At 45.2% G+C, this 27722-nt stretch overlaps 1 protein-coding gene across 1 annotated transcript; it reads right to left on the bottom strand.

Annotated features, from left to right (window-relative positions):
* LOC119446480 (flotillin-2) lies at positions 1 to 27654 on the bottom strand. The gene is made up of 9 exons (XM_037710918.2): positions 27183 to 27654; positions 24695 to 24776; positions 19202 to 19416; positions 17183 to 17415; positions 16029 to 16148; positions 14970 to 15184; positions 12579 to 12762; positions 11658 to 11804; positions 1 to 7535 (listed from the first exon to the last, which is right to left on the bottom strand). The coding sequence occupies exons 1-9, from the start codon at positions 27229 to 27231 to the stop codon at positions 7503 to 7505; spliced, it is 1278 nt and encodes a 425-aa protein (XP_037566846.1). The 5' UTR covers positions 27232 to 27654; the 3' UTR covers positions 1 to 7502.
* Positions 27655 to 27722: the final 68 nt, after the last annotated feature.

Raw genomic sequence — 27722 nt, 5'->3', positions numbered from 1 at the left:
GAAAGCTGCAAAAATGTAGTTTATTGTCCGTTCACACTGGCGATAGTTGCGATGCAGCAGAGCTCATGTACACATTTTCCCGCGTCCTAAATCTCAAAGCTTCACTTTGATGCGAGCACGTTGAACAGCACTGTGCAGGAGCCTTTAAAGGAGGCATGTGCAGAAGGTGTGTGCAGATACTGTGGAAATGTCGTTGGTTTTGTCATTACATCTAGCAAATCAGAGGAGTAAAATGTTGAAAGAAAATCTAGGCAGCTACAAAAGTTACAGCACTTCAATTTTTGAGTCAAGCAACTAGCTCTTGCCCACTGAACTCATTTCAAAAAAGTGGTACAGACACTAAAAAAAGAGCAATCAGATCTTCCGTATCTAAACCATTGCTTGCTGTCCCTTAATATAATACATTTCCGGGCAAAAGCATGTTTTTGATGATTAGAACTATCTGGCAGTAAAGTGTGGCATAGTCACAAGAATAGCTTACCAATATCTGGTTGACATACTAATATAAACATTGCAACAGTCAAGGAACATATTTTTGGTTTGATGGCTGCATTCAGTATGGCTTTATCAGATTTTGTACTCAAGTACACCAAATCTTTCACATAACCAGCACAGATAACTCGTAGCACTGTTATCAATACACAAAATTGGGAAGAGCTGTGCATTTCACTGAAAGTACATTGAATCAAAAATATCCACCAGCTAGACTGAACAACCACACGTTGCCGCTTGACAAAAAAATAAAAATAATAAAACCAAGCTTCTTGAAGACAGGTTCAGATTTAGAGCAGCATACCTTGGATTTTTCAGTACGATTTGTTTTACAAAGAACTCCACTAAAAAATGTCAGGGGTGGCAGTAAATCTCTCGACAGATGTCGACTCATAAAAGTTGTTCAAGGTTGACCAGGACTTTTTAGATTGAAAGCAAAATCTGCTACAGCTATAGAATTAAGTCAATTTTTTCCAAGGTTGCCCCATCTATGTTTTGGCACTGCTGCCACCGTTTTGGCAACATTCAGGTTCCTGCGGTGTAAAAGAAACCAGGTAGCTGTCACAGCTCGACATGTTGTGGTAATGTGAACATGCCTGTGGTTTGCTTATTGCCTCCTGCCCTTCGACGCCCGAAACCATGCACACACACTCATGTCCATGGTAGCCTTGTCAAGCACAATCCACTTAGCAAGTCAGCTGTATGACACTGTCTTTCGTTAGAAACCTGACAGCACACCGCTAGCGGCATCATAATCACAAGCTCATAAATGCAGGATAATTTTACAACATCCAAAAATTTCCTTGCAGTGCTTCTATTCGTGTAACCTTCTAAGGAAAAACTCCTGGACAACCTTGAACGGCTCTTTACAAACTCTGCCTTTGAACTCTGCCTTTGAAACATTACATAATTATTGTGCGTTGATGAGAGCATGCTCATCATGCTACACCATATAACAAGGTGCTCTACGGCTGAGGCTGCTCGAGAGAATTATGAGTGCAGTGTCTTGCTCATTTAGGTGTTAACACACATAATAAGCCCACTTCGTTATGGTACAAACATTCAAAAAGTACCCGACCCCATGCCTGTGTTTACTTACACGAAATTATTTCACACACGATGGTCAGTCAGTGCACCCCTTCTGTCTCTCTCTAACACTTCAAACCAAATTCTATGCAATATGTGTGCCGCTTTGGGAAAATGTCTCAACATGAAGCGCCGCGTCGATAAGGCAGCCCGTATTAATGGCTCTTCAGGCTGAACTCGTGACTAGTTTTGTTCGGTATCGTCGTGCTTGGATGCAGTGCGACTGAATGAGTGGAGTAGTGGAGGGCTCCGGATTTATTTTGACCAACTGGGGTTTTTTAACGTGCACTACAATGCAAGCACGGCATCAAAATACGGCCGCCGCATTAGCTGTGTGTATCGAGTTGCCTCTGTGGCTAGTGTTTTGCCCTCCTGAGCCACATGGTACCTCCATCCCATCAAACAGACATGTACTTCTAATCTAACCCTGAGACAGGCAAGTAATGCATCCGAGCAAACAAATCCGAGTACTACGTTATACAAAGCCAACCTTGCAATTAAAATTGTGTGCGAAATATGAGCACGAAAAAGCCCATAGCTTAGCTAGAAGAGCTAATAATACCAGGCACTATCACCCACCGACATAATGTACAGTACATGAACGCTTGAGGTTTACGATTTCATGCATAAAAGTGAATCAAGCCATTGCCTCTATAGTACTCAACTACCAGTTCGAAAACCTCCAATGTCACACTAATGCAAGGCATTTCCAGGCGTCCACAAATCGCAGAAGCACACAAGTCCTTCACAAACTCCATCGCAGTGGGCAGCAATGCCTGATCTAGCAAAACTGAGAAGGCGCATTCTTTTTCTTTTTTTTTTGCCTATGGCACAAAGGCACCACGACTGTAGGAGAAATAAACAAACCTGAGCACTTTCTTCACACGATAGCGCACTAATTTATCACAAGTGCTTTCTCACAGATTGCCATGCTAAAGATTCAAATAAAGCGGCGATTAGCACATTGGCAGACTAATCCAGCAACAACTGGGCAATTGGGCAAAGCATGACCCTTGCTAGATGATTGTTACAATTGTGCCATAGTTTCATGAATATAATGCAGGAAGCTTTTTGGTGACTGAAAACTTGACCAAGAAACGGTATTAGTATTTTAATGCAAACTAACGGTGCATAATGCAGCCATATGTGCATGCAGGCTTCATGCGATACATGAAAGGGCCAGATGTGTCCCTTGGAAATCTGCATTTGCACTGCCACAGCCACTGGATAAAAAAAAAAAAAAAAGGTGCGGCCTGCCGCGTCAGGCGGGCTGCAATGGGAGTGAACGGGAGAGCCGTAGTTGCATTCTCGGCCGCTTGGCTGGGCCAAACGGTGCTAGCTGACGCGGGTGGGGCGCGTCGGCTTCCACACGCGCTGGCATTCCGAGCGTGTTCTTGAAGCATTTTCTATGCCGATCCCAAACAGTCCCCAACTGGTGGCGCGGCGGTGGATCACAACGTTATCGATGCACGTGGCTGGCCGCACCTTTTCTTTTTATCCGTTGGCCGTGACACTGCAATGCTGAATGCTGCACATTGCTATGGTGGATTGGTCAACTGGAATTAAAGCCCCAAAATACCCACTTACTGTATTTGAACACCTCTATACCGATATCAGCATGCCTCTTCAGTTTCACCCTCACACCTACTGTCATCGATACGTTGATTTTCTCGCAAAGCTTAGTTGCACGACTACCAAGTTTGCTGAATTTTTTAAGTGCGAAATGGCGAGAAAAAATACCTTACACTTTGAAGCAATTTATATTCTTCCTCTTCTCCCTTCCCTTTTTCTCTCTCCTCTTTAAGTGGGCGTGCATGGCGTCCCTTTCACAAGACAATTGCTAGCCTGCTTCTTTTTCTCTGTGGTTTTGATATATGTTTACATGATTTTAATAATAATAACAAATATAACACACAGTGCTATTCTGGAGCTGGTAATTAAAAAAAACTTATTCTGTGCAATTACGTCAAATTTCAAGGACGACATTTACCATTGTTACAAGGTCACTTGGGGTAGCTTTTCTTTCCCCCTACTAAATTTCAGCGAGGATCAAAGACAACTCAAGAGCAAGAATCTGTACTATACTTTGCATACAAGTATATAATGAAAAAGCATGCTTAAGCATTGCAATCTACATTTGTCAAAAGCAGTCCCCGAACAGTAGAAGAAACATTTCAGCCTGCCTAACAAGTCAAATACTCTGACATCCCTTTGCAATTACGAAGTTTAAATGTGCAAACTTTTCCCATGGCTCTTCAAATGCTTTCTTTGCCAACACAGCGGCTAAGCTTCATATGACAAAGGAATATCGACAATGATGACTGCCTGCTTAGAGACCACCCCACAAAGAAATCTCTCGGCCCAATACAAGCCACCACCGCAGAAGATGCCTTCTCCACTGTTACAGTAAAGAGCTCTCGGCTACAATACTACTATGAATCGCATTTTTTAAACAATGTTTGCAAAATACATGTATTCCATGTTCCAAATTAGTAGCATTGGCTGTACAACTTTGGACAATTTGATCTGATCAGCGAGAATAGTGATAACACTCGCCAAATTTGCAGACTGACTGTAAAACAGTGCACAAGTCCTCCACATCTATGTGGCAGTGGCAACGCTAGTGATGAAGACATTTAATTGCAGTTACCAGAGCACCGCTTGATAACAAAACCCACGAACATGAATAGACTAGCAGAAATTTCTTCCTCTTACTTGGCACAAGACTCATTCATGACGGGAACTCCAGCTAATGACTGGATCAAACTAATGACTGGCAGTGAAGGAGCGGGACAGTTTCTTGAATGTCTCCGACCTGAATGGTTGACCTCGGCTGTAATGTTCATTACTTGCCATGTCTTTCCAGGCTGCGAATCAAGTACGCTTGAACCTGATCGCTTTGAGCTCCAATATTTTGGGCAAATCTTCATACAGAACAGTACTTGTAATACTATTGTCTTGCTGCACAATTCACAGATCAATTGAGCCAGCCCGACAGAACTAGTTTGCTTTTCTATACAGCAGCCCAGGATCTGGTGGTTTAGGTGTGAAGTCAGTTCACCACAGTTAGTGTTTTTCCCAAATTTTGTGAAAGCTCATATTACAATAGAAATTGAACCACATCCGCTTGACAGAGAAATTGAACCATTAAAAGTACTGCAATAGCACAGACGCTCTGAAGTGGCCATAGAAGCATTCATTTTCACATTTTAAGAGGCACTAAGGAAAAATGTCAGCTTTATACTAATAGATTTCTTTAAAACTAACTATTTAACTTCTTTGGCAGTGTAATATGTTAATCTTTGTGAGGAGCTGTAAAGGCCAACTCCCATTTAAATTTTTTAAGCTATACCATGGCATCTATGATGTCTCTGCAACGCAAATTATGCAGGAGTATATTTTCACTTGTGCGGCTCCTTCAAGTAGAGGATGAATATGCACAAGTTGTTAGATTGCTCTTTTACTTACTTTTGAATACAGTGTAATGCCTATTTTTACTGATAAGCGACTAGCAGCAATAAAAACTGACAAAATCTGAAATTATGAAAAGCTACTGCAGAACGATTTTTGTTTTAAATTTTGAAGCAGCAGTGCCCCATCATTCATTAATGCATTCTTTCAAGTTTGCCAAACCACCACTCAGTCATACTGACCAAACTTTAGTTTTACAAGTGCGATCTACATATCTAACTAGTTGTAACATATTTCCTTAGTGTTTCTTCGATAACTTCCAAATGATACCAAGAGTATTCTAAGTACAGACACAAAAGACACTGTCCACCATAGTACCAAGTCAATTCCGTGGCGCCAATGCTTTTCATCCACGTTCACCATGCCTCAAGGTTTCAAAAAATGTTCATCGCAAATATTTTGTATTTATAGTATACTTTTATTACATTTCCTGCTGTCCCTGGCAAATGAATAAAATGCTCAGAATTAATGCAAAAACAAACGAGTAAAAGTACAAACACTTTGAACTGCCGAGGTAAAAAAAGAAAAGCAACAAAAATAGGTTGTGTAAATAGGAATTTTCTCCTAAACGATGTCACCAGGAACAAGATCAAGGTACGAAGGCAAAAACACAGAAGTGTGACAGCATTTATAAAGAACAATACTGTACACAGCTGAACACAAGAAAGATGCTTCTAAAGTCGTTGTACAAAACGTAACAAAAACATTGCGTACTGTAAAACACGTGAAGAATGTGCGAAAAACAGCACAGCTAGCTAGCTATCTATACAGTGCCTTAAATGTCAGAAAAAGACTCCCACAATTTCAGCAACTTAAAATGTAGAACACAAAGTTACAAAAGCGGATCACTGAACTGCTATCCACAAGCAATAGAGTGATGAGAGATTTCTAAAATGAGAACACACATGTCGAGATACAAATAAGAATACAGATTGTATCTACAAATATATTGGTTTCAAAAGAATAATGCAAAGCTAGCATTAAAAGCTTCGACTCTGTTGTGACAATTGTCTTTATGGCTTAAAAAGAGTTGCTATCCCCAATAAAAGCTGTGACAATGCTCTCGTTAGCACTAACAAATGACTCTTGACATTGTGCTGCTCTCGAGAGTATTGCATTTCAGTTACTCAGGTATCCTTGCAATGAACGAAAAAGTACAAGTAAAATTACTCACATATTACTCGCACGCCATTTCCTGTATTTAAGTAAAAGCATTGGAGTGGGAAATCATTTTACATAGACGAATTGTCAACACTTGCCTTAAAAATACAGCTTGTCGCTAATCGATCCAGGTAATGTGATCTTTGCTAGTTGACATTTGCTGGTGTGTTAACTCAACTGCCTGTATCAGAATAATGACTATGCTTTCGATGAAAACGCTCATTGTCAGTCTCGACTACCATTAGCGTGAAAGCCGCTGCAACAACCTCGCGTCATTATCTTGAAAGGAACATCTTTGTTCTAATGATTGCATACAGTTCGTAGACGACACAGCTATGAAAGAAACGTCTAGCGCTACAAGGGTGTGCGTCGCTGCAGTACATCACACAGCGTGTTTCAATTTGCCACTTTCTTTTGCACATGAGCACGTACCAATGCGAATTACTGGCACGACCGAAAGCAGGCAGATGCAACACTTCTCAATGACAAAACTGCGGCTTATGTTACATGAAGACTGCATGCTTGGAATCAACAGTGTCACACGGGGTGTTAAAACGTAAACGTGACCCTTTCTTGAATGTGTGGCCTATCGAAAAGAACATCGCGCAGACTTGCATAGACAGCTCGTGGCTGTTCTCCAATAAGCATGTACAACCGCACAGTAGAGTTAGTAAAACAAAGATGGAAAGTTGAGAACATCCTAAAACACAGAGTCGTGAATGCCATTTTCGAAAGAAAGTGACAAAGGTGAAAAATAAAAAACTTAAAGCTTCGAAATAGAGAACAAAAGGAAACACTGTCTCTGATGACATTCTGCATCTGCTCGGACACATTATGTGCGTGTGCTGCAGCCACGCACAAGATTGGGCAAAGATTTCTTCCAATCAAAAAGTTCGGAGGCACTAGACGGTTTTTTTTTCTCTGGTTCGCTGCAGTTTCAGACAACTTGCCTGCAGGGGGCGCACCATGTCATTTTTCTTTCTTCACACTCTCCCTTTTCACTGTCCAAAATAGAAGTGTATATTATGCGCACCTAGCCTTCCCCCCGCCTTGGCTCCCTCTGATTTATAGTAAGCTGACCGTGGGGGGGAGCCTGACTAGCTGGGTCACCCTCAAAGAGGGGGCAAAGCTAATGAAGCGACACTGCAAGCACACGTGTGCACACATGCACATACACACACGCTCACGCACAAACACACTGTGACAGATGATGCTACAGCAGGAACCCCCAAGCTTCCGTGTGTTCCGGCACCCTATGTTCCTTCCTTGCCTCTTTTTGCGCCCCCGAGAGGTTATTTCGCCACTCCAGGGATCTTAGACATCATCTGCGGAAGGATGGAAGGCCAAGGGTCAAAAACAGGCGACGACCAACGAAGGCAAGTTCAAGATTCACTTTTTGGCAACACTTTCACAACTGAGATGGTATGACTGTTGCAATAGTTTCTGCGTATGACCTGCAATATGTCTTGATGCAGTGAGATTCGTATGCTAATACAGTGGATCCCAGACGTATAGAACTCAAAGGGCATCACGAAATAGTTTCACATAAACAAATTATATATATAAAATGTTCCTATCTGGAGCTCATCTGAAAACTCCGCATGTCTCGGACAGTTCCCCGAGGTTATGAAAAGCAGGAATTTGCCAAATTGTTTCTCCAAGGCCGTGTCAAATGCACAACAATTTATATTTTGCCAGATAAATGCTCCAAATTATTCGAGCTGTGGAATGGTATTTAATATACTACTACTGATCCCAACACTAATCCCAAAAGCAAATCGGCCTATATATCAATGTGCACCATGCTGTGCCCAGCACACTTGTACTGCAAATTATGCCTGAACGTGCCCCGCTCCCACTCATGCGTAACCCGGTGAGAAGGAATGAAATGCATTCAACACGGACCCGTACATTGCACAGCAATGAGTCTTGCATGCTGTTGCCATGTCATTGCGACGGCTACCGAAGCGCAGATTTGGCGTGCGGTGGCTTTGTTAAATCCAAACTGCAATCTAAAAATCTGTCGAAGTGGGTGTTACAGTTGGATTCATTTTACCCACTGGCACAGGGGTTCTCAAGCATGTTGGTCCCAGGCGACCATGCTAAGCTCCATGAAGTGCCAAGGATTTTACAGCCAAGTGCCATGAAGTGACAGAACTTACCCACTGGCACAGGGGTTCTCAAGCATGTTGGTCCCAGGGGACCATGCTAAGCTACATGAAGTGCCAAGGATTTTACAGCCAAGTGCCATGAAGTGACAGAATTTTCACTACCGCGTGCACATCCCGATTATTTTTTCACCAGTGAGCTGGTCGCAAACAAATCGTCCGTCCATCGCGATGTAGCCGGTGCTCTTCATCGTTGACAGCTTTGCACCGAGTCAAAGTGAAAGTACTGTTTGCTGCAACCGCTGTGGACGAAACCGCGGCCGTGATTGACCCGATCATGGACGGTGACCATGCGGTTATGAAGGCAGGCGGCTGACTCACGCACCAAGTCAAAATGAAACTACCGTTTGCTGCAACAAGTGCGGACGAAAAAAATACCGCGGTCGCTATCGACGCGATGGCGACTACACAGTTTTGAAGGCATGCTTGAAGGCATGCGGCCGACGCGCGCACTGTCAAAACAAAACTAATGTTTGCGGCAACAGCTGCGGACGAAACCGTAGTGGCTATCGACGCGACGCACGCAGCAAGCCGCGTAACGCTGTGCCAACGCAGTGTTACGCGCGGCAATAAACGCAATATAAAAGGCTTTAAGGGCACAATTAGGCATGAAGCGTTCCGGCATTGAACAAGGCAATGTGGACTCCGCCACTTTGTTTCGGTTAAACGCTAGAACCGTTTGTCCTTTTGCATAGCGCATTTGCAGTGCTCCGCACTCGCCGAGCTATCCTACAAGAACCAACTGGAATGCGCTGCTCTGCGCAATTATTTATTTTTAAGTCCTCCGACGTATACGTCAGCGCACACGCTTTTGCCACCTATAACTACAAAGGGGAGAAATGCGCATGGTGTTAAGTTACCGCACTGAATATTTCCGACGGTGCAAAAGGTGATCACGGCCCCATTGGGAGAAGCGCACTTTCAGGGGCAAGGCGTGGCGCAATGTTCGATACTGTCTTTACTCGCATAATGCTCGCACTTTTTTTCATAGAAAATTGATCTGAAGTTGGGGGGTGCGATAATTACGCAGGGAAAGTTTTCTGAGGGAAGGTTCTAGGTGCTAAGAAGAAAAATGGAAAATGAGGAGGCTGTATATTGCAGTTCCCGTGCCAGCCATTGTAAGCTCATACGAAATATTACCACTCAGCAACATTTACCTTAGTAATAAGAGCATAGAGTCTACACTAGCAGGAATAGCAAATGCGCTTTATTTGCAAACAGTATCTGAACCTAGAGTCACTAAACGAATAAATAATGTGATTCTGAGCTGACCTATTTAGAGTCAGTGTCAACACTGACGTTACTTATCACTTCCTCATCACTAGCTGTGTCACCACTGTCAACACTGGCATGGCCTTCAGCTTGAAACGAGCCATGTAGCTGCCATATCGCCGTATGGCGAAGCATCATGAAGACAAACTATGCTGTGAGCTTTCCACATGCAAATCAGAAATTTCACGAAATCGCAGAAACCTCACCACTTGCGATTTGGATTGGGTTGTGTACGCACACTGTGTGCACGGCTGCCATGCACTATCATTATCACCTGCTGAAACAAGCAGACGACAGTTGTTGCGCAAATTTTCTAGGGTGTGACAATTACTCGAGGAAAGAAAAAAATTCTAATTTTTGATGCATAATTCTCGCACCCCCCACATTGGGCGAGTAAATACGATATGTTGAATGTGATGGTGAATGGGAGTTCAATACATGCATAGTACAGCAACATCCATTTTAAAATTCCATGCATAGTTTTGCATGGAATTTTAAAATGGATGTTATGGCTGTTCCATGACAACAAAGTGTTTATGTCCGTGTTTTACAGATCGACTGTACCACAACGGTCCTACTACTGTCCAGTTGATGCAGTAGGCAATAAAACATGAAAATAGCGAAGAGATAATTATGCAATAAAACTGCACCTAATACAGAGGCTGCTGCACTCAAGAACAACAGAATAATCGAACGTAATCCCGTGTTTCAAATTCTCTTCGATCTCTTGTGTTTGCCAAGCAGTCAGTTGTAGTAACAATTGTAATTTTTTTAATACTCATGCGCCCCAGAAGAACATGCAAGGTCTACCAAGTGATAGTCTCTCCTTGACAAGTTCACTGGCATACAACTTGAGAGTAATATTGCCACGCGCTTGTGCCATTTGCTCCCAGATGAAGACGAGGACGGTCTAGTTCACGAGCTAGCGCCTTGGTCCTTTGTCGGTGCTGCGCTGCCCCTTCGACGACTCGGACTTACTTTAACAGCCTCTTTTAGAAGTCGCCTGTCTATTAAATGTGACAATATCTACAACACTAGCTTAGTCCTGGACAACATACTACTCACCTGCAGATAATTCATAATTGATATCTTTATAAGACATAGTGCATCTTCTGTCTTGATCAGTAGGAACTGATGCCTGTTAATGCTTAAAGGGACACCAACGAAACAAAATATGTCAGCTCAACCACTAGCTTGTCCATGCGCGAATTTCACACCGAGGTGGCACTTCGTGGTGCATTCTGTTTATTATAATGTTTGTACGCAGAACTTGACTTTTTCGATAAGCGAGACCTATGCATCATCTGCAGTGTTAGCTTTTGCCACATTAAACAGAATCCACTACAAAATGCCACACCGGTGCAAAGTCCGAAACTGAATGGGCCAGCAGTTAAGCTGGAAGACTCATGCTGTATCTCTCATCATTGTTTACACAACATCTGGTATTCAGCTAAGCTTCATTTGCAGAGCATACTTCCCAAACTGTAAACAAACCTATCTTACCTTGCCATAACCAAAGCCTTGGCAAGCAAAAACAAGAAAAATGCAGGTGGCACTGCCACCTTAAAGTTAATGCATCAACTTTCCAACAGTTTAGCCTTTGTCAATGCCTGCTCAGTGCTGGTCACTTAATCAGAAAGAAAAGAAAGACAGTGCATTTGAAGGTAAAGCAAAGCGTAATATTACAGGCTTTATTTTAAATTGTTTAAAAAAAGGCTCAGCCTGAAAGCGTTGGTGCACTTTCCCTATGAAGTAAAACCAAATGAATATGCAAAAATACCACAAAATGTTAGATGTTTCACCAACATGTAAGCATTATGAAGTCTAAAAGGCAAACCATATTGCCCACTAACAAGTCAACCTTTTTCTACCAAAAAGCAAATGGACCTTGAAATAATTATCTTTACGTCTACCTGACTCAGCCTTCCTCGTTGGTGCCCCTAATTTAGTGTCTCGTTCTGCAAGAGCATTGCTACAGCCAAGCAGCAGTACCACCAAGCTGCTCACCTTGGTGAGGTCTATGCCCGTAAGGGCTTGGACGGTGGGAGGTATCTGGCTGACCAGCTTGGTCACCTCGGCAGTGGTGCGGTCTTCTCCACTGGTCATCACAATCTCCTCAGTCTTCGCCAGTGGTGCTGCCACTTCTGCTGCAAGCTGCATGTGTAAACAAACATGGCCGATGACAGGCAGCTCAACAACAGCAATACAGGCAAGTCTAAAAACAAAGGTTTCCCAACAACAGCTGGTACAACTACTGCTTCATTACCTATCAGGTTCTACTATAGGGCAATTGAAGTTTCGTTTGGAGGAACAGCTTCCTCCATTTCTGTTGCCTCGCACATAACCATGCTAGGTGACTTTTTCTTTTATTACCTCTCAATCATTTGATAAACATGTCAAAAGATCAAGCACTAACAAATGATATTCTTAAATTTCAAACCAGAAAAAGGATTCTGATAATGCATCAAAAATTCAAAAGGCATGGAAAATTAAATTACAGATATGGTGCCAATAAGATCACAGTGAAAAAAATAATGGGTTCAAACAAGGACCCTTCCACGCCCCCTTGAAAGAAAAGAAAAAAAATCTAATGTAAATTGTACCCAGATAAACACTGATAAAGCTCATCTCTAAAACCAACCTTGAACCATCCTTTGCACTGAGCAAAATCCCAGTAACTATTTTCACCAGCACATTCTCTGCTGATCTGTTTATTACAATGTGTCAAGTATGCTTCGGCATCACAGCAGTGCGTTGCGCACTGTAGCGAAGTCGCGCAGCAAAGAAAAATTTCCTTATTACCTACATTGTAGTTGCAACTATTTCAATTTCCAACGTGCGTAATACATGCGAAAATACAGCAATGTACTGCGGTAATGACCATTACAGCTGGGCACCTCCAGTGCAGACATCTGGACGGCAACTCACCTTTGGTAAGGTGTCCAGCACAAGACTCAGGATGGCAGCATCTCCAAACTGCTTGTATGCAGCAGCCTTCATACGCATCCGCTCGGCGTCAGCCTTTCCCACGGCTTCAATGGCGTACCCTTCCGCGGCACCAATCATCTTGATCCGCTCTGCGTCGGCACGAGCCACATCGACTGTCTGTGTTCTGCAGTCAGGAAATGCAAGAGCATTTAAAACATTTAAACAGGAATGCATTGGACCAATGGGTTCTTTAGATACACACAAAGTGTAGTACGCGACCGTTATCGCATTCCACCCAAATTAGTGTGTGGCTGCGGTTCCCGAGAATCAAACCTGCAACCTCGGGCTAAACAGCAGAAAACTATAGCCACTGAACCACAACTATGGCTGAACAGGAATGTACCGAACACCAATGAATCGTGGTCGAGTGATGGTTCTGATGAGGGAAGTGCGTGACATGCACAAGCGAGCAGTTGAATGCTGTGGTAGCACTACATCTGCTGGCAGCAAATGACAGCTACAAATGAATATAATAGAGACCAGAAGCCAGCTCTGTCGAAAAAAAAAAAATTTAGGGGAGATCTCAGATAAAACTTCTGGAGAGGCCATAAGCAAGGTAGGACAATTTGAAGAGACAAGGACAGTCTGGAGATTTGCCTGGCCACCCCAAATGTCACTCAACACAACACTTTGAAATGTTCGTGCAGAGCAATCAAACAAGCCCTCCGTCCCCCAATTTGCCATTGGCAATGTTGCGAGTGTATGCGACTGACATCAGTGATACAGCATGCTGCTAGTTTTTGCAAGGAACACCGTGATGTCAGCGATGACAACACGTGAAACTGCTACAGCTTTGAATGTAGACATGCCACACAATGAAAGCAGAAATGAAGGTACCCTGCCACGATGAAGATGTCTGCATAATGCGCATTTGACACACAGATCTCCAAAGACTATTTTTTGTTTCGCGTACTCGGTCAGCAACACTACTCTCAGTGCTAATTTTTGAACTGAAGCACACCACCGTGAATCTGCATCACAAAGCATTATTCTAAAATTACCCTTTAAAGAATTTCTAACAGCTAATTCGATGGCCGCTTTAGAAGTGCCAATAAAAAAGCATTATATGTCAAAACATGATTAACAGGGCAACACTGGCAATTTTGTCACGTTGGAGAAGTGTTTCTAGGTTTCTTGTGCCTCCTGTCAGGCATAAGAGAGTCCAAACCATACAAAAATGCACAAATACTTTGCAGGAATGCTCCACTCCTCCGTTCCCTAATGTTTGCCCCTCGTGGCTATCATGTCTTCTGGAATCCAGCTTCCCCACGTGGTACCTGCTGCGCCAGGGGTCAGTGTAGTTGTGGAGTATAGCGAGAGAGATTGCACTAGTGTTCCGATGCTAGTGGCACCTGACGGTGTGGATATTCAGTCGCTAGAGGAACTTGTTTACTCCGCTTTCGCTGCAGGACATTGGTGTGCACAGACCAACTGCACAGTCATCCGTTTTGCGGGGCTGACCCGCAAAGGCCTTCCAGATCGTTCGAATGCGTCTGTTTGCATGACTGCACCCGCGAATGATTTAGGGGGTGTCCGACATAGGGCCAACATATTCGTCCGGTATCTTTAAGGCTACCTGGCTTATTGTACAGAAGGTGCAATAAATGCCCTTTTGTTTGCTTGCACAGCTGTGTACTGCGCCCTTCGTTCATAGAGCGCTTGAGAGCCCACAACTTTTAAGAAGCAAAAAACACATCAAACCTGAAACTGGACTGGGCAACACAGAGCACTGATTCTGGTGGCATCGGTGGCAATGTTGAAGTAGGAATGCACCAAAACAAAAGTGATACTAAGCAATGCGCTCAATTATAAATAATTTTATTTAAAGTTTTCCTGCCACGCAATTCTTACCGGGGGAAAAAAAAAGTAGAGAAAGACTGTTCTGTAAGAGCCACATCATTAAGAAATTTTATATGCCAGCTGTTATGATGAGTTAGGATAAGAGTCCTTAAAAGTGCTTTTTAAAGACAGCTTCGCAAGATGTCGGCACCATTGCTGCTGCTTTTGTGCCGACATAACAAACAGCAAGCATAGGGTCGTCATGGTTATAAATCCTACTTTCAAGGAAAAGTACTGCAGGTAAGCGTGCTGATCTTCCAAGGTTACCAATTCACAGAAAAACTACGTAACTCTGTCACGCCGTTTGATGCACATGACCAAAGTTCCCAGAAGTTATGCTACCAATTTTGTTTAAATCCGTGCACCTTAAAGCGCAACAAGGCGAACGTCCTCATCTGCAAAGGCTACAAGATTGCCATGGGACTTTCAAGGTCACCCAAGTTGACCGCGAAAGGCCCCATGATGAGAGCACAGTAACAGCAGGTACTACACCTCTTTCCTTGGGCTATCATTTCCATACGATAGGCTTCAGCCTCGGCAGGCAACCGGATAGTGGCAGTGAGCTCCTTTTCTCGACGCAATATCTCTTTCTCCTCAATAGTGATTTGCTTGCGCCGCTCCACAACGTCGATCTCGATTTCCTCGTTACGAATCTTCTGCTTCATCTTGGCTGCCTGGAGCTCATATGCTAACTGCGCCTCTGCTTTCTGCAAAAACAAGACAAAAAAAAAAAAAAAGGCACACACAACCATTTAAAACACGCTGTGGAATAAAGTGCCATGGTTAAACACAGCAGTGGAGCAAAATGTAGCAATATTTTAAAAAGTGACTAGGGGTCTCTTTGATTTGTCGTTCTGGAAAGCTCAGAACTGCCCGAGATACTGCATACAGCAACACTCATTGGTTAAAGCCGTGTTCTTGGGCAGTTCGGGATGAAAAAATTGAAGAGATCTTAAACATGGCCTTCTCCGGCCTTCTATCAGAATAAAGAAAAATCTGAAAAATAGCCCAGCTTCTTCATGAAGTTTAATGAGGCCTTGTATAGAGAGAAAAATGCCACATCTACTCAACAATTTATGAACGTAGGCTGTATGAACGAGTGCCGACTACTCTATTCTGTACTGAGCATATTTTAACCATGAAAGCTCCCAATCATCCCACCTAGCATGCTTCTCCAACCCAAAACTAAAGTACAACATCTTTGAAAATAAACAAAGACCAGGAGAGATGTCATGAATATGTACAACGCTGTTAGGCGCAGGCTTCAGAAGTGATTTTCTCCCATTTAATATAGAGGATATATATATTTTAATTCAATGGTTGGGCTGCAGAATAACTTGAGTGGGGCCTCTCATATAAACATGTACAGCTGGCTTTCTTCAATAAAGTCACACAGGAATCTACGATGTGGACAATAAATCCAATGATGTTAGACAAACAAGCCAAGGCACAAGAGATACACAAATAAAACAAACAGAACATTTCAAAAATTATTAACTGACTGTACAACAGAGACGTGTAGAATGAAACAGGCAGCTAGCTCCCTCTTACCCGTGCATTGACTTCACCGTCAAAATTGGCCTTCTGCAGTGAGTACATCCGGTTGGAGTCCTCAATTTTGGTGTTGGCCCCATACTTCACATCCATGGCAGACTTCTCACATTCCGCCTCCTGCAATAGAAAATAACAAGAAAGAAAAGAATGGAGTAACCAGTCAAGTTCAATAAGTGGTTAGCCTACCAAACCAGCTTAAGACATTTACAGTAGAAACTCTTTCTTCGTTGTGGGAAAAAGCGTGAAAAAAACAAAAAAAAAACATACTAACCAGAAAAACATAAGATACGCCTAGTCACTAAAAAATTTGGCAGACTCAACGGTAGTTGACATCCATGTAATGCGGAGCGTTGCATGAATAGTTGCAGCACGAGACGACGGGTGGGTTCCGAGTGACTCAAGAAGTACATTGTCATTTTTGCGGCTTCGGCTGGCTTACATTCGCATTCCTTGAATTCGGCCTCGGTCAGCAGCTTCTTAGAGTGGGGCATTCTGGCAAGAAGTTTTAACGTGCCCGTTGGGCAAGAATCACTGAGGCACAAGATGCAAATGCGTGTCAAGCAGGTGGGGTCGTCCGAGTGGCCCGAGACATGCTATGTCATTTTCCTACCACGTATTGTTTTAAGGCGGCGACGAGAAAACCAAAATGAAATCGAGCTGAAATATGATGTCACCAGAAGGAAACATGCTCATTTCGCATCTCCTGCAGCAGGGAATGGGGGAGCGTTAGGGTTATCACCTATTAAAAGCGTGCAGTATGCTTCCAACGGCGCTTTGCCGCACAGAAACACGTGCTGTCAAACAGATAAGTGAAGATGTTTATCGTGATAGGGTTAGCGGTGATAACATTGAATGTGGCGTGCAATGGCCAGTGAGGAGATTTGCTAGTAACGGAATAGAGAACTGGGTGCGTGCTGGCGTTTTCACGTGACACGGGTGAGTGAGTACTGCGGGGAAGCTCTTGCCTTGCACGTTTTCTTGTACACATAGGAACAAGCGGCCGGCCGTAAGACATTTCAAATGATCACAGTTTGGAGACATACTGAAAGATTGTTTTCCGAGAACAGATTTTTCATAGCACTAGTTTACACAAGCCCCAGATGAACGCGTTAGCACAAAGCCAAGGGATGCAAGACAATGCAACGACGCACCCTAATGCCAGCGTCCCGCTCAGCCTGGGCCACGCCGATGTCGGCGTCTCGCTTGACGGCCGCAGTGCGGGCACGTCCCAGCGAGGTGAGGTACTCGACCCGGTCGAAGACATCCTTGATGGTGAAGCTGAGAATCTCGATGCCCATGCGGCCAATGTCTGGTGCAGCAACCTCCCGAACAAGCGAGGCGAACTGGTCCCTGTCCCGGTACACCTCTTCCACTGTGAGTGTGCCTGCACGCCACAGAGACAGGTGTGACCAACACTGACTGAACACGAGCGTGCAAAAATACAGAGAACTTGAGCTAACACTTGAACCAACTTAAAGGAACCGTGAATATATTCACGCAAGTGGATGTTTGCTCAACTGAAGCCTTTATACAAGGTCTTTCTATGAGTAAGGTGGGAGCGATGTAATATATCACTGTCAGCAGCAGCAGCAGCCTGTTTACGTTCACTGCAGGACAACGGCCTCTCATAACGATCTCCATTTACCCCTGGCTTTTACCACTTGACCCCATCTTATGCTTAAAAATTTCCTAATTTCATCACAATACCTAGTTCTCTGTCGTCCTCAACTGTGCTTCTCTTCTCGTGGCACCCATTCTGTAACTCTGATAGACCACCAATTATCAGCTATACGTGTCAGATGTCCCACCCAACTTCATTTCTTCCTGTTAATGCCAACTATAATATCAGCTACCCCAGTTTACATTAAGCCTATAATTTTTCTGACGATTGGCGATTGCTCGCTGTACAATCGTCACCTTCTCAAGCTGTTTTATTAACCTCGAAAGGTAAATACCACAGCAAGAAAAAACAATAAATAAAAGAGCAAACCAGACAGCAGGGATAAAAATAATAGAGCGCTTAATATGAATGTTTGTTGATGTAAATAGCCAAGGAGCATTTCAATGTTAAGAAGGGACATGATGGCATAAAAATTAGTTTTGAAGCAATGGTCACACCTGAATAAAGTTTAAAGGGCACGTTTATACAATTATTGTAAGCCTCCGGGCCAAATTTCATTCAGAATATGAGGGTTGATGGAGACGCTGTGTCCCGTGAGACTGTCACAAGCCTGTGTCACTCATGTGTGGAGACTTGTTTTGTCCAATACATCGCCTCTGTGAACAAGCTTCCCTTTTAAACTTCATTTTAAATAAGCAGTAGAAATGTCCTGGCTAGCTCAAGGTGCCCTGGTGGAGCAGATCATTTTAAAAGATAAGCCCAGCAGTTATTCAAAGCAAAAGTTTAGCACATTTTGTCTTTGCAACCGTTATCTCACAAAATGTGAAGGAAAGCAGAACAGTAAGTGGAAGCTGTGCTAGTGTACTTGCCCCCCCAAAATACTGGGCACAACTAAATATGTCTGAATACAGGTTCTTATCACTGTAATAAGGAGCTAGCTGCCAAGGGAACACTCCTGGTGCCTGCATCTACTGTAAAACCAAAAAACGATGGTCACACTTCTTCGTGACTGGAACAAGGTTGTGGAAATATGTGGTTGTGGCATAATATAGCAATTTCTTTTGATTGATTGTATTCCTTTCTTATTCACCACTTATGACTGGCCAATCATGACAACAATACCAATCGGCCAATGATGGTGCTTTTCGTGCCAGCCACTGAAATTTGCTAAGTTGTTTTTGCAGCTGCAAAAACCTTGATTGTAGTTTGAGTTTTTGTTTGCCATGTTACTTTTCTAATTATATTAATGCAGAAGGTTCTACCTCGTTTCTAAACACGTTACTGCCTGAATATTCTATGTGTAACCATTATTATTATTATTATTATTATTATTACTATTATAAGTAAGATGGATTAATTGGCAACGTAAATAGAGTACCGACTGACCCACTAACAAAGGGTATACGCAAGAAAATCTGAATCCAACAGCAGATGTTGATAATCTGAATTGAATCATCACGTTTTCACAGCCCAATGTAACACTAGGTATTGCTGTTTCTCCATCTCCTTTCATTCTCTGTTATAACAGCAACAACAGGAAAACACACACCCAAGATTGCACGCAGATGACCTTCAAGCGTCTGCAGGATAACTGACTTGATGTGGTCAACGTCCTTGCCCAGAAACTGCTCGGCAGCTGTTGAGAGGAACTCTTTCTCCGTCATCACCTTGCACTGTGCCACTCCAGTCACAGTGAGGGGCACACCTTGCGATGTCTCCACATGTTCACAACGGGGTGTCAGTGTCATCACTTGTAGCGACAACCTGAAAAAGAAGATGCCAAGCAATGGTCTCCTCAAACGCAATAACAAAAGGCAAAGATCCATCGCTGTGGCTCTGGTTCTCATCCCTCTGGAATCAAGTGCATTTAGGGAAGTACTAGACAGCACCTTTCAGGAAAGAGTCTGCTTAACATGTTCACTGTGACGTGGGTCATGGCACTTATTCCCACAGTGCGACTGTGCAGGGCTTCCTTGCAGTGCACAAGCGATGTCTTTGCTAGGAATCAACAGAGAGAAAAAATTCTGGCTGCTTTTAATTGGATTGGATTGGATTTATTGGCCTCAACCTTTGTAATGGGTGGGCATCGCCGTGAAAAAGTAGGGATGCCATGGCCTTAGTAGGTAACAAATATAAGCTACATGCACACATACGCAGAGTCACAAATGCATTCACACACACTATCAATATCAAGCACACGCCAAGTTTGGCCGTTAATGTGCGCGCACTATGGCCCACCACTCCTGAAGCCGACTCTTGGTTGTGGCCACTTGGTTGACAAGGTCACCGCCGCCACCGCCAGATGGAACGCGGGGGGAGAAGCCAAGCGCTAGCGGTAGCGTTGTGCCATCTATGGGCGTTGGTGTGAGGCTCGCGCAATGCAGGACCAAATGTTCAATTGTCTCTTGGTCCACATTGCACACTCTGCACATGACGCTTCCCACGTTGCCATCAAAGCGCCAGCGGTAAACCAGAGTTCTGAGAGCTCCGGCCTGTGCCTCGAAGAGGAGGCTGCTGGCTACACTGTTGTCGTAGAGGGGTTCTACACGGATCTATTGCTTGTGTTCCCTATAGAGTTTCAGTGTGGACTTCCCCTCCATGTCTCGCCGCCAAGTGTCCGCCTCAGTCTGTCGCACCAGGGTCTCGACTGCTTTGGCCCACTTTCGTTCGGTCTCCTGCACAGGGCTCGCGAAGAAGCCGTATTTTTTGGAGAGCTGCTGGAGCCTTTTTGTCCACCTGGTGCGGATGCCATTGCGGTGTATAATCGAACATACGCTGTGCCCAGCGATGTGGCTGCATCAGGCGCAACCTGCCCTCGTACGCCAGCTTGCTGCGTGCCTCGCGCGCTTCAAAACGGGACCAACCGAGGTCACCTTGTATTGCCTCGTTTGCCACGTTGCCATGGCAGCCCAGAGCCAGTCTCCCTACAGCTGTCTCCCTACAGCCAGTCTCCCTACAGCCAGTCTCCCTACAGCTGCGTTCCAGCCATTCTCGGGTTTGCGCTGTGGGGCATACAACTGCATTAGCAAATGTCAGTGCAGGCATGTGGATGGTTTTCCACAGCTCTCGCACCATAGTGAAGCGATTGAATCCCCACAGGCACTTCCTCCGGAGTATTTGGCTGGCCCGCTGGGATGCTCCTCTCAGGTGCTTTTCCTGGTTTGCCGTATAATCGCGTTGCGCGCTGAAATTCACACCGAGGTATCTGTACTCGGCCGCCTGGGGCAATAGCCCTCCCCGCATGGTAGTGTCAGCGAGCTTGGTGTCTCTGGGCCAGAGAAGACGATCACTGCCAATTTCTTTGTATTGAACTGTAGCCCCAGTGGTGCCATGGCATTGACACAGTTCGTGATGAGGGTCTGCAAATCGCCAGTGCTCCCCGCCAGCAGCACTATGTCACCTGCAAATACCAGACCCGGCAACACTTGCTGCTCCCTGAGCCCATCATCAGTTCTCTCTACCACAAAGCCCACCCTGGAGGCCAATAGCGTGCGCTCTACACACGCAGTATACAGCATATAGAGTAGGGGCGAGAGTGGGTAATCCTGTTTTAACCCCTTGCCCACCACTACCTCGCTCGAGTATGCACGTTCAGGGTAGCTATAACTGTGCTGTCTGCATACAGGTATCTGATAAGCCCAGTCCATGTGGGCGTCATCCCAAGCACCTCAAAATGCCTCAGCAATAGCTCGTGCGGGACACTGTCGTATGCCTTCGTCACATCAAGAAAGCAGCTAATCAGCCCATGTTCCTCCTTTCGTGCAACCTCTATGCATTGGCTCAGGACAAACAAGTTGTCCTCGAGCCGTTGGTTGCGCCGAAAACCATTCTGTAACTCAGTGAGGTGTCCGCCTGCTTCGGCCCCCGCGGTCATCCAAGCCTTTATCACTTGGGCGAACACACGATACACTACGCTAGCGATTGTAAGTGGCCGGTAATCACATAGAAGGCCGGGGTCGCCACCTCTTTAGGGGAGCAGGATCACCTTGCCACGTGCCAGTCGATAGGTATTGGTCCACCGGCCAAAATTCTGTTGAAAAAATCAGCCAGCTGTGACCGTGATTCAGCACCGAGACATTTCACAAGCCCTGCCGGGATACCGCCCAGGCCTCGAGCAGTGCGCGCACTTATTCTCGTGATTGCCCTATCAATGGCACTCCGCGACACTGTCCACGTTTGATGGTCGGTACCCGTCAAGCCTGAGCGATCTGGGGCAGGGAGGGGCCCAGCGGGTGCACCCTGTGGTGGCGGTGCATATAGCTGCCGGAGATGGTCAGTTAAGGCTCGGTGGAGATCATTCTCTTTGGCCCCCGTTGACTCTGTGCGAACTTCAGGCTGCGCAGCTTTGCCATCAAGGCGAGGCACATACGTCCAGAATTTGGCTGCTGCTCCTCTGCCTGCAGATTTGATTGCTTGGAGCGTCTTGTGGTTGGCCGCTGCTATCTTCCGCTGCGTGATAGTCTGCATCTCCCATTTTCGGTGCAGATATTCCTGCCATGTCCCCTGGACATCCTCGCTGTGAGGACTGACCGCATGGCGGTGGTACCGGTTGGCAGCTCGGCGAGCCTTCAGTGCTGCCTGGACCTCCCCGTCCCACCAGCTTTTCCTTCTAACCCCTTGATGCGCGTTGACAATCTTCTCGTGTTTCCGCATGATCCGACGGAGCTGGTCAATGTACTGCTCATAGGTCTCCGCTTCTTTGCGGCTGGGACTTAGTTCAAATTCGTTGGGCACTTCTTCATATGCCGCTTCGGGAAGAAACCGGACTGCGAGTTCACGTTTCTTCGACTGTCGGCACCAAGGGGATGCCTTAAACTGCAGCCTGATGTGGTTGTGGTCGCTCCCCAAACTGTACCGGCCTTCCTCATCATGATATGTGGATATCGTGGAGGGTTTTGCCGAGGTTCAGCGACACATGGGCATAATCGATGCACGAGCTCTGGCCCCGCGTTGAGGCGTTGTGGCGCCATCTCTGTGCACCTTGAGGAAGTTTCAAAGGAACACAACTCCCTGGTGGTTCACCAGTGGGTCACTGCGCACCAGAGGAATATGCAATGACCCACCGGTGGGTCACCAGCGCACAGGAATTGGGACTTCAAAATGTGCTGCTGCAGTGAACGTGTTAAAAGGATGCTAAAAGAAACAATAAGCCCATATATAGTGGCAAAGTAAAGCACGGCCTCAGCAATGGCCTGCGAGCTGTTGTGCCGTTCTCTGGACCGGACATCACGTGCCTCCTGTAGGAATTAATGAGGAGTGCGATGAGAAGCTATTGGGCCCAGCCAGATGCTCGCCACGTCCACCTTAAAAGGCAGAATCTCGCTATGCATGTTTCTGTTCTGCGTGGAATTCCAGGCCCTCATATCTGCCTGATACACAGACTACGATTAGGCATCGCTTTCACGCGTAAGTACTTGCGCATCATTGGACTGGCAGACTCCTCGGACTGTTCAGCGTGTGGTGTTGTTGAGACTATAGACCATGTGCTCATGGTGTGCCCTGTATATGCATGCAAAAGACTGGCACTAGGCATGAGGCATTTACACAATAGACCACTGTCAGATGACCTCCTGTTAGGTGCATGGCCAGAGAGTTGGCAGATGATAGAGGCAATGCATGCTTTGTCACGTTTCTCAGGCGACACAGGCCCGGACTCATGCTTGTGATTGTATCACTTATGCGTTGTGTTCTGTTACCTCATTTCTCTCATCATCATCCCCCATTGCGACCCTCTTTCTTCCCCTTCCCTTATGTAGAGTAGCAGGACAGATACTCGATTTTCCGGCCAACCTCTCTCCATTTTCCAATCAATAAACTTACGCCAAAGTGATATTTTTTTCTTTCCCATGAAGCAAAATATTGGTTAGTAGTACATAAAATGAAGACCAAACTTGCCTTCCTTAAATTCCGTGCCTGAATGGCAGCGCCACTGTGTCAAAGTGACTTGGCAGATTTAAAATGTTTTCTTGTATTTAAACCACTTTAGCACAGCAAAGGCTATTCAAACTTTCCAAGTTGTCTTCCATTCTCTTAGAATGCAATGCACTAATCCTACCTTGTTGATAAACATGACACAATACAAGGTGTTGTCAGAATCGGTGATGTTACGGGAAACTAGTGCAGAACCTCCATCGGGGAGTGCGACACCTGTGTTCACTTCTGAGTATCTGCTGGCTTATCAAGTCTTGACTCGCAATAAGACAGATTTTCCAGCAATTTAGGACGTCCACTAATGTAGCTTAACTTGGCATTTCTCTTCTGTCTCCCTCTGACAAATGGGGCGCAAAATGCCAACACACCCACATTATTCACAACTCTCCATTTTAGTGTTGATGACATGATGGATAATGTATACTGTGTTATTTTGTAAAAACAGCAACAATTTTTAATAAAAGGCAAGGTTACCAAAATGCCAATTTTCCCCAGAAGTTCACATATTGATCCACAAGTGCCATAGATCGGCATACTCACTCATGAATACACTGACTCATGCTCGCTATACACTGGTTTCACAGGCGGGAGAAAGAGCATTAGTTAGTGAGAAAGTGTGTGAGTGGACAAGAGTATGAAAGGGACTGAGTGTCAATGAGCGAGTTCATGCAAGTGTGAACAGAAGTGAGTTCTGGGCCAGTATTTTTTAGCGATTCCTTTCCGATGCCAATGCCTTTTCGCGCTTGGTCAGTGGTCAGAGCGACGGTCCGCTGACATTATCAACCGGATCAGCCGGCCATGAGCGGTGGATGATAAGACTAGCATAGAATAAAGCATAACGCATCGTCCTGATTAATGCAAGTACGAACGAAAATCACGGACAGATTTTGAGTGAACAAGAGTATGAGCGGCTGTCAGTAAGTGTGAATGGAAGTGACTATGAATGCAAGCGAGTGTTGGTGATTATCAAAAGGCGTCTGTAGGAACGTAGCTGTAGCTAGTGCGAACGAGTGTGAGTGAGCACAAAGCCTGCAAAAATATTGTCGAGTCAGTACCGGTTTATCGTGCCAACCTATGACAACGACAGATTTTTGTAGTTTACAGTACTCACCTTTGTACGTCAGTGACCAGCCACCATGCCCAAGCCCAGCCACCAACGACCATCTTTTTGCCAGCATTCCCACAGCATCCACCTAACACAAACCAACATAGCTGTAGAACAAGCACATGCCCTAGTTCAACATATATTGTTCAAAGAAGAGCAAATCAATGACAAGACCAGCGAAACCCGCCTTTCAAGACCAGTGGAATGCACTTCTTGCTTCAGTATAAGAAAATCCCAGCGGGAAGCAACTAAGTCTAAGCTATAATGGAGCAACATACTAAGTTGCAAAAAGACCATGTGGTGCAACCTTGAGGCTGTGTTTCAAATTGAACCTGCATCTTCAACTTCACCATTAAGAACATGAAAAAAAAAGGAAGGCAGGAGCAAGATCCAGAACTTGTTCCCTTATGTCTACTCATCTGCATACTTGTGCTCGCCGAGAAATTCTTACTCGACAGTAAACACATTCCCGTTTTTCGTTTTAAGCATATGTCGACATGCTCATTTTTTTTTCTTCTGTACTGAATCATTTTAATAGTAAGCCAGTTAGATACTACTCCACCTAAACATAGCACAGATCATGGTATTGTGCTAGAAGCAACTATAGAGGTTGGCAGGTAGCTTCTCATAAAAGGGCCATCTGCGCTTCAGCAGTACATGGGATCTGTACTTCAGAATTTTTCCAAAGTTCGAAATTTTAGCATTTTTCACTAATTGGTTCCTTTCATGTGACTTTGAAGAGGGCAGGTATGACAGCAAAATGAATGCAGCCATTGTCTGTATGGCTTCACTCGGGCAGAACGCCAAGAACAATGTCGGAGCATTCGACATCTGGGGCTGTCGCAGGTTAAAGTCTTGCATAACACATTAGCACTACAGCAAGGAATGAAACAGTCAAAGGAGCAGTACACAGTGTGAGAAGCTAAGTCACCCTACATTTTTTGCCTGCTCTAGATGTAGGCCCGAGAACATTTATTTTGCTTACATCAGCCAAGTTTTCACTGAAGCCCTCTACACACAGTTAATTAAAAAGACAAAAACTACGGTAAATCTCATTCCTGCAAACATGTGCATGCACAAAATTATAGGTGCACTACTACACATCCACGATTTAAACAACATCCTTTATTTCAAGGGCAGAGTTCTTGCGCAGTTATCCATACATCTCAGTGCTACTGCACCTAAATAACCCCAGTCAAGAGTTGTGCAGCCACACAGACGCTGCAGAAAAATCACATGCTGTAGCAGAATAAGTTATACGGAACAGTTATTTACACCACTCCTTAGATGAAACTGATCAAATAATGAAATCATGCCACAAAGCCTCTTTGACATGCCATCTATTTAAAGCTCCAGACAGAGCTTCAACTGTGATAGTGTACTTCTGGAACCGTGTGATGAACGGACAGTCTGCTAGTGAGGTCCTTCGAATGAAGTGCATTTCATGCTCAAAGTCTGCCGAGTCTAATGTTGGTCATCTGCACTTCATCGAATAAATACAACGCGACAAATATTTCCTGGGGTGCGTTTTTTTTTTAAACGGCGTACCAGCTTCGCCGTGTGCTAACGCGAGTCGGAAAGGAAAAGCACAACAAAAATACGTCCACGTGCCGAGGCCCGGCAGCCCGGCTCCGCCTTGATAGCCTCTAGTGTGTTTTCGCCCGCGCGCGCGCGTCCTTCACCGACATTTTTTCTTTGTAATTGCGCATCACGTTACAGGCAAAAAAGAAAGAGAACCGCAACTGCTAATCGTGCAAGCTGTGAGCGGGGCGTGACGACGGTCGATCCAGGTGAATGTGCACCCAGCAGGTGGGCAAATAAAAGGGAAAGCTTAATGTCGGTAGTTTTGGGAAGTTGTAAAACTTCGAAACTAGAGCTTCGGCCGGTCTATCTCGGGATCAAACAGCGTTTCGCCAAGTTTCGTTGCAAGCGAAAAAGCACATTTTTGTTATTTTCCTACAACGAAGTCCTACATTTCGCCGTACAAACAGATCATCAATACTCAAACAACATATTGAGAATCCGCTTGTACAGCAGTTTAGTGCTACGGCGAGCAAGGTTTCTATCTCCCTATTTCTCTGTAAAGCTGCGCGACGCGTGCGAAACAAAATACATGTAGGGCAAAACAGGGGCGCAAGATTATCAGCGCGTGCTGAGTGCCCGTGCGATTTGCCGGGCGCGCGCTCTGCGCCCGTTTTTTGTTGGCGCCGGTGTCGGTCATGCTCGGTCAGCGCCTGCTCTGACGTACCGCGCTTTCGTCACCGCGACGTCTCGACGAGGGAAAAACAAGCGACAGAATGAAGCAAAAGCAAGAGCGAAACCGAAATATGCTGTTTATTTTACGAGTAGGCCTAGGCGGAGCGGCTGTTTTCGTGTGTGTGGATGCGGCTATGCGGTTCCCCGGAGCATCGGAGGCACGGAGAACGAGCGGGCAGCACCGCGGGCCGAACCAGTGCAAGAAAAAAAGAAAGTAATAATGAATAAGCGCACTCACCGGACACTATGAGGGCCTCGTTGGGGCCAACAGTCTGTATGTTGCCCATGATTTATCCGCTTATCCTTCGAACTAGTCGCACGCCGCGTGCAGCAGGGATCGTGTTGCAGTGAAGGGACAAAAGACGCCGTCGCCGCCACTCAGTGGAGCCAGTGGAAACGCGCTTTGCCGAATCCCACCATGGAGTAATCCGGCGTCGAAATGCGCCGCGAGTTGAGCGTGTCGATTAAGCACTCGTTCGTTTGCGTGTCCGATGCGGCGAAAGGGCGCTAATGGGCGTTCCTGCAGGTATTTCCCAAAGATGATAGCGGTGGTCGCAAGCGCCAGGACAACTCCCACTCCGGCGAGAGAGCGCGCGGGCGAGGGGTGCGCTGGCTTACGTGCGTGTGGACCGGCGTACGGTAGCAACGGTTGTTAGGCAAGCACCATCCCACGTTAGTGTATGCATTACAGCTTAAGGCCGCTGTTATTTTGTTCTTTGTCGCGAATAACCGCTTTATTTTGTGAAAAGCCAACTAGCAGGCTGTAAAGTTCTGTTTT

Source organism: Dermacentor silvarum, chromosome 3, assembly GCF_013339745.2.
Source record: "Dermacentor silvarum isolate Dsil-2018 chromosome 3, BIME_Dsil_1.4, whole genome shotgun sequence".
Lineage (NCBI taxonomy): Eukaryota > Metazoa > Arthropoda > Arachnida > Ixodida > Ixodidae > Dermacentor > Dermacentor silvarum.
The sequence above is the reverse complement of the archived record's forward strand: the minus strand, read 5'-3'. Positions and strand labels throughout refer to the sequence as shown.